The 13347-nt window shown below is 35.0% G+C and overlaps 1 protein-coding gene across 2 annotated transcripts; it reads left to right on the top strand.

The window, feature by feature from the left end:
* Positions 1-1098: 1098 nt before the first annotated feature.
* LOC100257092 (putative potassium transporter 12) lies at positions 1099-12032 on the top strand. 2 transcript variants are annotated; one of them, XM_010654998.3, is made up of 9 exons: positions 1099-1521; positions 2223-2451; positions 2538-2786; positions 7116-7166; positions 7714-7974; positions 9788-9840; positions 9940-10054; positions 10195-10449; positions 10891-12032. In XM_010654998.3, the coding sequence occupies exons 1-9, from the start codon at positions 1267-1269 to the stop codon at positions 11922-11924; spliced, it is 2502 nt and encodes an 833-aa protein (XP_010653300.1). In that variant the 5' UTR covers positions 1099-1266; the 3' UTR covers positions 11925-12032. The 2 variants fall into 2 exon arrangements, with proteins under 2 accessions (XP_010653300.1, XP_019075919.2); XM_019220374.2 differs by lacking the exon at positions 2223-2451 and having other exon boundaries at positions 2572-2786.
* Positions 12033-13347: the final 1315 nt, after the last annotated feature.

Raw genomic sequence — 13347 nt, forward strand, 5'->3', positions numbered from 1 at the left:
TGTGTTTCCATACACTCATATGAAAATAATTACAAAATCGAATTCAAGTTTATAAAATATAAATTTCAAATATTTATTTAAAAATAATTACTATTTTATATACTTTTTGGTCAAAGATAATACTTTTTTACCGTACTATCTTTTAATAATATAAGTAATACATTTAATCATACATTTAATAATAAGTGCTTGAATTTTATAATTATTTTTATATGAGTGTGTCCAAATATATTTCACATGGGTATTTATAAGATCTAAACTTTCATAATTATTTTTTGTTGCATTTTGAATTTTAGTTTTTGTATACTTTTGAAAATAATTTTAAAACTTACAACCTCTTTGTTTCTAACATGTAATAGCATAAATTTTTTAAAATAAAATTAATAATTTTTTTCCTCAATTATTTCTAAACAAATTTTGGAATATGAAATTCTCATCTAACATCTTGTCATCATAGCCCCCACTAAAAATGATTAAAACATACAAAAACTCATTGAAAAGCTATAAAATTTCTTCCCTACATATTGTTATTTAATTATAAAACATGTTGGGTGATATGAATTTTAAAATAAATATATTTAATATTTATAAAGAATAAAAATACTTAGACCCTATTTGGTAATTATTTAAAAAAATAGAAAATAATTTTATATTTTTAAAAATAGAAAATCAGGTGAAGAATAATTAAAAATAAAACAATATAAAAAAATTATTTTTAAAAATATAAAAAAAAGGGTAAAAATATTTTAAAATTTTTAAATATACTTTTATTATACAAAATAATCTTTAAAAATTATTTTATAAAACCTTTTTTTTTTTTAAAAAAAAAAAAAAAAAGTTGCCAAACACGACCTTATATTTTATTTATTTTTAAATATTTGATATTACATTTATGGAGGTTGAGGATATTGTCCACATACAAATAAAGATAATATAAAGAAAGAAAACGAGATTGGCTAAGGAGGCATGGTTGTCGGCCCTTTGAAGTAAAAGGGCAGACGATTGACTAGACCCCTTGGGCCCCACACCCTAGAATCCGGACACAATCGTGGGGCCCCACCTTCAGTTTGGATCTCTTACCGTCCAACTCATGGACCAATCATACACATTCCACTGAATACATTGTTCCTCCCGTTCTCTCCGAGTCTCTATCTTGTTCCTGCAGTAGCCGATAATACGGTTGGTACAGTCGGGCTGCAATTCAGGCATCTGGCTTCTTTGGATCTCTGAAACCTCTGGTTTTGCTGAAGCTGCAGCCCAGTTTACATGGAAGACGAAGGCGGTGGTGGAGGGATTGAAGAGACCAACTCCAGATTGATGGGCAGTAGTGGTGGAGAGTCGAGGTGGGTTGATGGGAGTGAAATGGACTCCGACTCACCTCCATGGTCCTTGTTTGGCGATGATGAGGGCAGAGAGGGTTATGGCTCTATCAGGAGGAGGCTTGTCAAGAAGCCGAAAAGAGCTGATTCTTTTGATGTTGAAGCCATGGAGATCGCCGGCTCTCATGCTCACGATTCCAAGGCAATGCTTTGTTTTTTTGCCGTCTTCTTACTAACACATGTTTTGTTTTGCTTTTATGTTTCTAGTAAGGCATAGCATTCTTTTTTATTTGATTTTGATCTGATTCTTCTCTTGATTATGGAACTGGAGTTACATGTAATTTGGGGGTACTCAAAACTAAATTTGATTCACAATGAAGAACACAGAATCATTGAAGTAGTACTGTGTAGCTTTTACCTGACCTTCAGTTTTCTAATCAGAGCGGTGGGGGAGCTAAGTAGTACTTTGGGGCTGTTGAGACTTGAGAGGGCTTAGCCACACTGGGAAGATTATTTAATTTAGCCTGGCCTAGCCCATGACTCAGGGAGTTCATAGCCACTCTCCCTAATCATTAAGTGCTAATGCGGACAAGTCATAATTGTTTTCTAGTGAAAATTTGGCTGAGAACTTTTAATTCAAGTGGTTCAGCCCGCCAAACAGGAGTTCTGGGAATAAGATAACTAAAATTCCATGTTAAGATGTAAAGAGTACAAAGCTTTAGAAGCAGTTGAAAATTGGAAATATTAGTAGTTAAACGGTCCTGTTCTGAATACAATAAGAAGGTGTTTATGGAGTTCATAAGGTGCACTCACTTTCTACTGTGTAGCCAAAATAGTTTTTTCCTCAAAAGGTTTCATGTAAAGGAACACTTTCTTACTGAATGTTTTACTCTAATGAATCAGGATCTTTCTGTTTGGCCCACTCTTGCGTTGGCATTCCAAACACTTGGTGTGGTGTATGGTGATATGGGCACCAGCCCTTTATATGTCTTTTCTGATGTATTTAGCAAGGTGCCCATTGAATCAGAGGTTGATGTTTTGGGTGCTTTGTCTCTAGTAATGTACACCATTGCTCTTCTCCCTTTTGCAAAATACGTATTTATAGTGCTCAAAGCTAATGACAATGGGGAAGGTATGGGTTTCCCTTACATTCTCTATGCAATGATCTTCTGGTATATCATACATTTGCTAATAATAAGATATCAATCCAAATTGCAGGAGGAACATTTGCCTTATATTCTCTGATTTGCAGGTATGCAAAAGTTAATATGCTACCAAATCGTCAAGTAGCTGATGAACAGATCTCCAGTTTTCGCCTCAAACTGCCCACTCCAGAGTTGGAAAGGGCTTTAAATATAAAAGACAGCTTGGAAAGGAGATCCTCTTTGAGAACCCTCCTCTTGTTGTTGGTTCTAATGGGAACTTCAATGATAATTGGGGATGGCATTCTAACCCCAGCAATGTCAGGTTTGTAGATACTCTTTTAATTTGTTTTCTAAATACCATGAGGCATAAACCTAAATTTTCTGGACTTGCCATGTTAAGGAATAGCTAAATTCTACTAGATGCATTGTTCGTGGAATAATTTTTTTATCTAAACATCATCAAGTTAGTCACTCCTTCAATAGGTAAAGCAACCCTAACTTGGGAAAAATCTTAACCTTCTTCCATCTTCCAGGATGTGAATTAGAGCTAGCACAGATCAAAGTCATCTAGTAGTTTTTTCAATCTTGTGGGTGAGAGCTTCTTGGCTTGGGAATAAAGTCATTCTGGTTTTTTTTAACAATGGTGTCAGAATCAGATACCTTATTTTATTCCTTTGTTTCCATTAAGGGAGACATAGTAGTTAATAGACCACTGCTCTGCTGCCTCATGCTATCCTGATTACCGAATTTGTCATTCATCTGCCATGCAGTCCTAGACCACAGTCAAAGGCAAACCTGGCACCCTGGGTTTTAACTACCTTGATGGGCAAAGTATCTTGTACCTTGGCATGACAAAACCTGGCTTGGGGCCAGGGCTTAGGAGGTTCTAGTGCCTTTCAGGTTATTGAAGGTCTTACACTTATTGCCATGTTGTCCATACTCTACCAAAACCACTCTCCTCTTGGGCCAAGATATTGTGCCACCTTCTCATTCTTGGTATAGAATATCCTCTGCATCAGGATGTATCCATAAATATGCAGGTCTTTAAATTTCACACATGTATGAATTTGAATTCCAAGCAACTGCAACCTGTCTAAATGCAAGGCTAGTTATATTATCTGAAAATTAGTACACCCTCAAATTGTTTACAGTACTCTAAACTGCTAAGATTAAGGTGGTGTTTGTTTTTTTGGCTTTTTGCTTAACGCAATTTGTTTTCAGAATTTCGATTGTTTTTTTTTTCTACTTTTTTCATGACTTATTATAAACTTTTTACTAAATAGAAAAAGCCAAAATATATAGCTTTTTCTAAATAGAAAAAATAACATATTGTTTTTTTTTAATTTACTTTTTAATACTTAATAAAAATAAAATACTACAAAAACAAACGACCTAATATTTAACACTAATAAGCATTAAGGTTCTATTTAGAATTAAATAAAAAAACAAACACCACCTAAATAAATCCTAAAGGACAAGATCTTTAGCTTAAACACATGTATATGTGCAGAATTATTTGAAATAATGCAAGATATTTCTTCTTTGTTTTTGAAGATTACTAAAACCGTAAAATATGCGCAACCCTGAATTTTCTTTCAAGATACAAATCATCATATGTGTCTATGTTGCTTAAGTTTACATTAATACTCTAATCAAAGTCATGTCATCATAATATTCATTTGCTGAATTACAATGTTTCTTAGCTTTCATTACGTTATGTACTTGATATATTTATTTAGACATCTTTACATCAAAGTTAAAACTTGTTACCATGCCATTAAGTATCCATACCACATCCTATGTCAATCTAATGTTGTGTGAGAATAAATGCAAGCTAATTTTGATATCACAAGAGTGCTGCTTGCAGCTTGGTAGTGTATTATCATTGTTGTCAAGTCCCTAATCATAAGAACTTTGAATTTGTGGTACTCAGTGAATATTCAGGTGTCAAACCCCAGGAAGTGACTGAAAACAAGTTCAAGAATGAGATAAAAGGAAGTTTTTCGTATTTTCATTATAAAATTTTGAACCGGATGAAGCTGAAAAATCAAGAATTTAAACAAAATCAGAAAATGGCTAAGGCTTCAGTTTAGCTTAAGGTATCCTCCTCTCAAACTATCTCTGGAATGCCATGGTAATGCATAACCCATCATCTCGGGTGCAGAGTTGTGGCATTAAATGCGTTCCTTCATCAAATTACAGTCCAAAGGCACACATATGAGATCCTATTTCCCTTCATTGTTCCAAACCAATTTTCACTATGGTGAAGGTCAAATGTACTATTTGCTACTCAATCATTAACACCTTAAATTCAAGGCATACCAAGCAGTTGAAAGTATTGTGAATGCAACAACAATTGTGCATTCTAAGACACTGACTAAGTAAGCTCACGCAATAGGTAGAGACAAGCAAGTTAAATAAGGAAGTATCACCTACGGGTGGGTTTTCCAAATATGTTGGAAGTACTGAGAACAGAGTAATCCAAATCTGTCCCTCACCTTAGCTTGCAAATTTAGCCACTCATGGTGGCAACACAAATTAAATAAAAGCTGAAAACTGAATCTAAAATGGAAATTGAGATTTTGATAAATGAAAACAAAGATTTACAACTACACTGCTTCATCTTGAAAAGGAAGAGTACAACCACGTTTCTTCCTCCTATTCTCTACATTTTTTTTAAAGAACCAGCCTGCACCTCCTTATGAAGAGTCATTTCCACCCTTTGTTCATAAGGGGTGGGAAGCAAAAGCACCTATGGTTAACAAGGGCCTGATGGTGGCAACTTCACAAAGCTGGCAGAAGCTTTTGTTTGCTCTTTTTCAGTAATGGCAGGAGAAAAATAGTTAGAAATGTGGCAACCAATGGTTGGATGATGTGACAACCCATGTGCATGTGGCAGCTGTGGAATGGAAAATGTGGCTACCAATAGCATGATAATATGTGATATAAACCTGCCAAAAATTAAGGGAAATGGTACCAAAAAAAAAAATATTAGATTCAAGAATAGGGACTTAGTAACAAAATTAAATAGTGTGTAATTGAGTCAACTATTAAATAGGAATGTTTCAGTTTTAGGTCGAAAATGGAATTATTTGGTTCTAATCAAGTGCCATGGATGGAGAACTTAAGCATTTAAGTCTTTACATGATACACATCTATTATCAGAAGAAACTAAACTCTCTTCAATTTTTGTCATAGAAGTATGGTTGAACACAACAAACTGAAGTGGCTTTTATATGCAGCATAGATTTTGAAACAAGGTCCCTTCCTTTAACTAGAGGAATCTATTTCACCTTTTTGCATAAACTTGTATCAAATTTATATTTTTTGGATGGTTGAGAGGGGTTTTACTTTTATAGTTCAAAGAATCAACCTATATTAGTATGACTTGAATGAGTCATATCCATCTTGAGTTGAGGAGTTCAACAATAGCTTGTACCTAACTCATATATAAACTGACTTGACCAACTCAAGAGACAGCTCAGAATCACAACATTGTGTCTTAGATCCGTTGAAAATAGGAGAAAAGTTTGGAGAATCTCCGCATTTTTAAATATTTGGAAGCTCCTTACATGGCATACTAACATAAAAGGCAAAAAAATAAATAAATAAAATTATAAGTCTTTATCTTTTATAATTTCTTTATTTTAAATATGTTTGATAGAGAAAATAATGATAATTTTTTTAAAAGGTGGTTCTGTTATTTTAGAAATAATGGCCTTTAATATATATATTTTTTTGTTATCAGTTGTTAAAACGGTTGCCTCATTTAACACTTGAAAAATAAATTTAAGAGTTTTTAACTTTTAAAAATTATTGATTTGTTATGAATCAAATTTCTTTTTATTATTTTTCAAGCAATCATGTGCCCTTCAAATGAAAATTTGTAAATGACTTTTCAAATGCGATTGAGTTCATCTATTTGCAACCATTTTTAAAATAATTTTCAGTATTTTTTGAGTTTTTTGACTAGCATATTATATATACTTCCAATACCCAATTTGAAATGCTCAGACTGATTCACCTTCAAATTTCTCAAGTCTGACACAGCAGCTTTGAACTATGTTAGTTTGAGCTCACATGTGAACTATATATTTCTCTTGCAACTGTTTGTTTTTCAAATATATACTTCCTTAGTTCCTGAGTTTACAATTAGAGTATGTGCTTGTGTGCTCACATATGCATCATTCTGTTTATATTTCACTACTATGGGTATAATTATTGGTCAACAAGCATGCAGTACCCAAAAACTTGGATACATATGCACATTAAGATAATATTTGGTTCCCTTTAAATGTTCATTGGAAATAAATTTCTAATGCGGTAATTATTTTCATTTGGTTTCTGCAAGTTATTTTCATTTGGTTTCCATGTTCATTTCACTGATAGGAAGTGTTTGCACCTTCCTGATGGAAAGCTTCGCCTTTGATGTGTGCTGGACTAGCTTATGAAATATCATCATTCTCATTGTCTTCTTTGATAGATTTGCAGCCATAAATGAGGCCAACCAAATAGTTGGGAAGAAGCTTTTTTAGTTCAGTTCAATATGATGTTACTCATTGATTATTACTTTCTTTGAGAAGTGGAATGTCCTTAATACCACCTACCTGGAATTACAACAATGCCTAATGGTTATATTTTTCTGCTGCAGTCATGTCTGCTGTGAGTGGTCTGCAAGGTGAAATACGGGGATTTGGTACAAGTGGGTAAACTTGTTCTTTTCTCTGATGCAATTCCTTTACAGTCTGTTTGATTGCATAAATTTTGCAGGAAAGAAATGAAAATTCAGAAGCTTATAACAGATGGGAGAAGGGGTGGCTGTTGCAATTTTTCCTTTGTTTTCGGTGAAATATTGAATACCTCATAGAATTGTGACCTGAGATTCACTGGATGAATTATCTATCTCCTTGGCCAGCATACACTGCATAAAAGAATAAATATCTTTCTCATCTGTTGGAAGGTGGTCGAGTTACCCATAATCTTAGATAGGTCATATTCAGTTGTAAATTATGCATTGGTTGGAATACTTGAGCCATCTGATTAATCACTTGATTCCAGCCATTTTATTGAGTACACGGCATATCACATGAGGAAGTTCTGAATTGAAAAACAGTTAGAATCATTCAATTGATTCAATATTGGGCAATTTTCTCTCAATTGTTTTCTCTAACATTGCATCAAGATGTGGGCATGAACTGATGATGACATTATGGATAAATGACTTATGATTTTCTTGGTTTTATTTGCAGATGCTGTGGTTCTTGTCTCAGTCATAATCCTGGTGGGATTGTTTAGCATACAGCAATTTGGAACTAGTAAAGTGGGTTTCACATTTGCTCCTGCACTTGCTTTGTGGTTCTTTTGTCTGGGATCTATTGGCATTTATAACATATATAAATACGATATTACTGTCCTACGAGCATTCAATCCAGCATATGTATACTTGTTCTTCAAGAAAAACAGCACACAGGCCTGGTCAGCCCTCGGTGGCTGTGTTTTGTGCATCACAGGTATGTCTTCCTTTAGTCCTTGTATGCTGCAGCTCTACTGGAAATATTGAGGAAAAAAGGAAGTGGAAAGAGGATACATGAGCAATATTTACTGGATGCTTCTACTAGTTGTTGTGGATCTTCATGTCTTCCTTAATTAGTAAACTGAAGTTCTTTACTAATTTTAAAAAGTATTCTTTCCAACATTTGGATAATCACCTATCTTTTCAAAAAAAAAAAAAAGACATTTGTATTATCACCTTTATTCGATTTTCTTTCATCTTAGTAGCACTGTTCATTATAGAATCTCTTGATTTTTTCACATGCTTTTATCATTTTTCTTTTGTTTACCTTATTTCTCTTTTTCATGGTGATGAATTTCCCATTTATGGAAGTTCAGTGAATTATTCCAGATTTATCTAGGAGTGGCTTTCACAAATTGGATGGCCTGCTGCTGTTTTTTAGCTGATTACTACAAACTACTGATGCGAATTATGAATGATATTCAGTAACTCAATTTGATTCAGTTTGAAGGCACAGAGTTTTCCTTCCTTTATCTTTCTTTTTTGTGTGCGCGAGCACACAGGGTTGGGGGGGTGGGGGTGTTTCAACATTAACAATTAAGCCCTAATCTTGCCCTTACCTTCCACATGAAAGTTTTGAGGAAGATGCAGAAAAATCCAAGGAAGGTTATCTGTATCCCTCAAAACAGCTACCATACTGGTAGAATGTTTTACTGGAGAATTGATATGCCATAATTTTATTTCTGGAGGATCTTTATTTTGATTAAGGGGCAAAATCTTGTAGTATTTTCTCATATTAATAACCTTGGAGCATTAATAGAAAATCAAGTCACCAAAAGAGCACTTAAACTAAAGTTGATCAGCATCTCTCTGCCAAAAGAATTATTGATGATGGTATATAGCTATCTGTCAACATGGTAGGTTCTGCTTCTCCAGAGGCACTTACTTGCAGTAGACCTGTTTTCATTTATATGTCTAAGTTTTGCCCTCGATTTGGATTCTGAAAGCCAGTGGTATCCAAGATGAATTATTTTAAGTGGTTCATTAAATTCATGTTTCATAGGATTTGTAAAAGATGATCTTTATGACAAGTATGATGTGGTCAGGTTCGATTCCTGCCATTGGGAATCCCTGGATTACCCGGAGTTGGCTGTGGCAGGTTCGGTCAGGCTCCCTGGGGCTTGAAAACCATGGGTGGGTCTGAAGGGCCCTGCCTTTGTGGGCTTTCCTGGTTATAAGAAAAAAACCTAGATATGGTACCTTATAAATTTGTTCATTATGCAGTTGAAGTACTCTAAGCCTCAGTAATTATGTAGCAAATACAAGCTAATCAATTCATGTTACTATGATTAACCACTGCCACTCTGTTATTACTACTACTATTACTATTAGTCTACTACCACCATGACTACTGCTGCTGCTAGTGTTGTTATTGATGTGGTTGTTCTTATTATTACTGTTGTTTGTGGTGCTGCAATAATGTTATTGCTACTATTATATTGTTATTATTGTTGTTGTTACTATTATTTCTCTTTTTTTTTTATATGCTTGTGCGTGAAGTTGCTAAACCTTTTGATATCTAATTGATTGTTATTACTATTATTATCATTATTGTTATTATTATTATTTCGTGTTGTGATTTTCTTGTGCTGGAAGTTGTTAACCTTTAGATGAATTTAATTGAGTTTGTTTGTGAGTATCACGGCCTAGTGTTAATCAGCAGCAACATTAGGAAATGTTGTTTTGTGTTTCCACTCTTCAAGTTTGACAACATTCTGTAAATTTTTTATTTAGTATATGTGCAATTGCAGGAGCTGAGGCAATGTTTGCTGATCTAGGGCACTTCTCTGTACGAGCGATTCAGGTTGTCCCCCCAGTGCCAGTGTGCCACAATATTACCTTCTTGTAACTTTCACTGAACAATGATCATAATAGCCTCTTATGTATAATTTATACTGCACAGATTGCCTTTACTTGTGTTGTGTTCCCCTGCCTTCTCTTGGCTTACATGGGCCAAGCTGCATTCCTAATGAAACACCCCCACTCAACAGGAAGGATATTCTATGATTGTGTCCCAGGTTTCACTTTCATAATGTAGATTTGGTGATTCTATACAATGATTTCTTTTTTTGGTTTTGACATGCTCTATATTAACCAGTAAACTTTGACACTTCTTTTTTTCTTTTTTCTTTTTATTTTTGAATTTGTAAACATACAGATGGTTTATTCTGGCCAGTCTTTGTGATAGCCACACTTGCAGCCATGATTGCCAGTCAAGCCATGATATCTGCTACATTTTCATGCATCAAGCAATCCATGGCCCTCGGATGTTTCCCAAGGCTGAAGATCATTCATACCTCGAGGAAGCTAATGGGTCAAATCTACATCCCTGTCATCAACTGGTTTTTAATGATCATGTGTGTAGTTGTAGTGGCCTCCTTCCAAAGCACCACAGACATAGCAAATGCATATGGTAATGTATCTTATATTTCTGAAAATATTCCCAATTTCTTGGGAAGTTCTGAGCCTATATACGAATTTTCCAGTCAATCTACATAGCCCAGTTGTGCTGGAAAGCTTGAATGGTTCTAGAATCACAGCTAAACTTATTTTTTCTGTCTCATGCAATGCTTTTCTCCCACTCAATCAATTTTTAATATTTCAAATATTATTAAAATTCTGGATGACATTCTTTTCATCGACATTGTTTCTGATTTACTATCATAGTATGTTTTGGATTATGGACTGAATGTCGAAATGTTATCAATAATTAGTAGGACCTGTGACTTTAAAACCTCCATCGCAAATTTTTAGTGACTTTGTTTCATAGAAAGAAGAGAAGACAAGCTAACAGTTGTCCTCCTGAACCTATAATTGTGCCTTAAACTAATGCAAGTCCAAACTTTTCTTGCAGGGATAGCTGAAGTTGGTGTAATGATAGTAAGCACTACCTTGGTGACGCTTGTAATGCTTCTAATCTGGCAGATCAACTTGTTTCTTGCTCTGTGTTTCCCACTGGTATTTGGAACAGTAGAGCTCATCTACCTATCGGCAGTTCTAACAAAAATCAAAGATGGTGGTTGGCTTCCACTTGTTTTTGCATCTTGCTTCCTCTGCGTGATGTACATTTGGAACTACGGGAGCGTGCTCAAGTACCAGAGTGAGGTCAGGGAGAAGATCTCCATGGACTTGATGCTTGATCTAGGGTCCAGCCTTGGGACTGTACGAGTTCCAGGAATCGGATTGCTGTACAATGAGCTAGTCCAAGGCGTTCCCTCCATTTTTGGGCAGTTCCTACTGAGCCTTCCAGCCATCCACTCTACCGTAGTGTTTGTTTGCATTAAGTATGTCCCAATCCCAGTTGTCCCTCAAGAGGAAAGGTTCTTATTTCGAAGGGTTTGTCCTAGAGACTACCATATGTTCCGTTGTGTTGCTAGATATGGTTACACAGATATCCGGAAGGAAGATCACCACTCATTTGAGCAACTTTTAGTTGAAAGCCTCGAGAAGTTCTTGAGAAGGGAATCTCAAGATCTTGCCTTGGAAAGCAATTTAAACGAGTTGGATTTTGATAGTGTTTCAGTGAGGTCAAGGGACAGTGACACAGCAGGGGACGATCTTAGGATTCCATTGATGTGGGATCAGAGATTGGGAGAAGCGGGAGAAGCAGGAACTTCTTTGTCAGGAGAAACCACCTCAGGATTGCCATCAGATGAAGATCCAAGCTTGGAGTATGAGCTTTCTGCTCTCAAAGAAGCAATGAATTCAGGATTTACTTATTTGCTTGGGCATGGTGATGTAAGGGCCAAAAAGAATTCTTGGTTCATCAAGAAACTGGCCATAAACTATTTCTATGCATTCTTGAGAAGGAACTGCAGAGCTGGAACAGCCAATCTGCGTGTTCCTCACATGAATATCATGCAAGTTGGGATGACATACATGGTCTGATCCCCCTTCTCATCTGTATTAGCCTGCCATGGGCTCTTGTATTGAAACCTTCCTGGTGTTACTTTCCCTTCTTCTAAATATTAAATGAGAATGCTATTTAAATAAAAAGCCCAGCCCCAGCACAGCTGTGTCAGGCCCTGTTTTCATATTCCTTATTGGAAATTTCCATGTTCACATGCCCTGTTCAACCATGATTTTCTGAGAGGTGAAGCTACTTTCTTGGAAGGAATCTCGTGTTGTACCCAAGAAAGAAACAGGCTGATACCCTCATGGACTGGATGGATTCTTTGAAAAATCAGCATGAAAAGGTACATCAAATCACAGACAATGTACTGTATCCAACATCACCATCCCACTTAAATCAGTCTTCCATTTATTTATGGCAGCAGAAGAACTGCATTCTGATAATAAGCTTCAGTTTTCAAATCAAAGGAGGGGTGGGCAGGTGATAAGAAATAAAAGTCCATGAATGAGCTGGCCCTACCCATTAATTCAATGGTGGGTTGCCTTTCTCACATTTTCAACTGCCACTGACACAAGCATTAGGGATGAGGGCAAGACACAGCATTATGGGCTTTTGGCAACCACAAATGTAAAGGTGAATTTTAGAAATTGTTTTTATTTTTAAAACATAAAATCAGGGATATTTTCATATTATTAAAGTTTTTACATGTCCCAAAAAGTCAAAAATCGTATCTTAATGTTTTCTAGAGAATATTTCTAAAAACTAGCTTTTGAATGTATGCTACAAAACATGTTTTACTTTCGATATATTTTTTTTTTTATTCAATTAAAAATAACTTATTAATATTAATTGATATAATTAAATCAAACATATTGATAACAAACTTTTTTTAGTTGTATTGAATGATATTGATATATTATTTTTAATTGAATAAAAAAAAATCAAAATATTTAATTTTTTCTATTTAATAAAAAAAAACAAAGGCCTTAAATGTTTAGAGCCTTTTGCTATCCTTTCATGAATTTTAATTAAAGCATTTTTAATTTATAACACCTGTTTATCCTTTGGAATGTTTGAAAGGTTAGATGTTGATGCATGTATTGAAATAAAGAGGAGGGGGGATGGAACGGGGGAAGGGGGGGATTGCATCATGAAAATGGTCCAATGTTCCAAACCACAACACTCCACAGCCGGTGTCATCGTCAACCGAAGCTACACTTTATTATAATGATAATACAACCAAGTAGGTGTCACACCATTGAGTGAGACGAGTCGGCAGCACCCAGTTTTTTTTAGGTAAAACCATCATCACTCGCTCTTGCCAACTGTCTACTAGTTTTCCACATAATCATCCTTTTATCATATCATTCATACCTCCACCAATCAACTTCTTTGATATGCATTTCATGCTATTTTAACATGTAAATTATCGATAAAGATAAAATCAAATTCTAATAT

The sequence above is a fragment of the Vitis vinifera genome, chromosome 1, assembly GCF_030704535.1.
Source record: "Vitis vinifera cultivar Pinot Noir 40024 chromosome 1, ASM3070453v1".
Classification (NCBI taxonomy): Eukaryota; Viridiplantae; Streptophyta; class Magnoliopsida; order Vitales; family Vitaceae; genus Vitis; species Vitis vinifera.

Excerpts from the sequence above, each read along its gene's own strand:
- LOC100257092 (XM_010654998.3), top strand. The coding sequence starts at position 1,267 with ATGGAAGACGAAGGCGGTGGTGGAGGGATTGAAGAGACCAACTCCAGA. Across the intron at positions 1,522-2,222 it reads CTCATGCTCACGATTCCAAG|GATCTTTCTGTTTGGCCCAC; the intron begins GCAATGCTTTGT and ends CTAATGAATCAG. Across the intron at positions 2,787-7,115 it reads TCTAACCCCAGCAATGTCAG|TCATGTCTGCTGTGAGTGGT; the intron begins GTTTGTAGATAC and ends TTTCTGCTGCAG.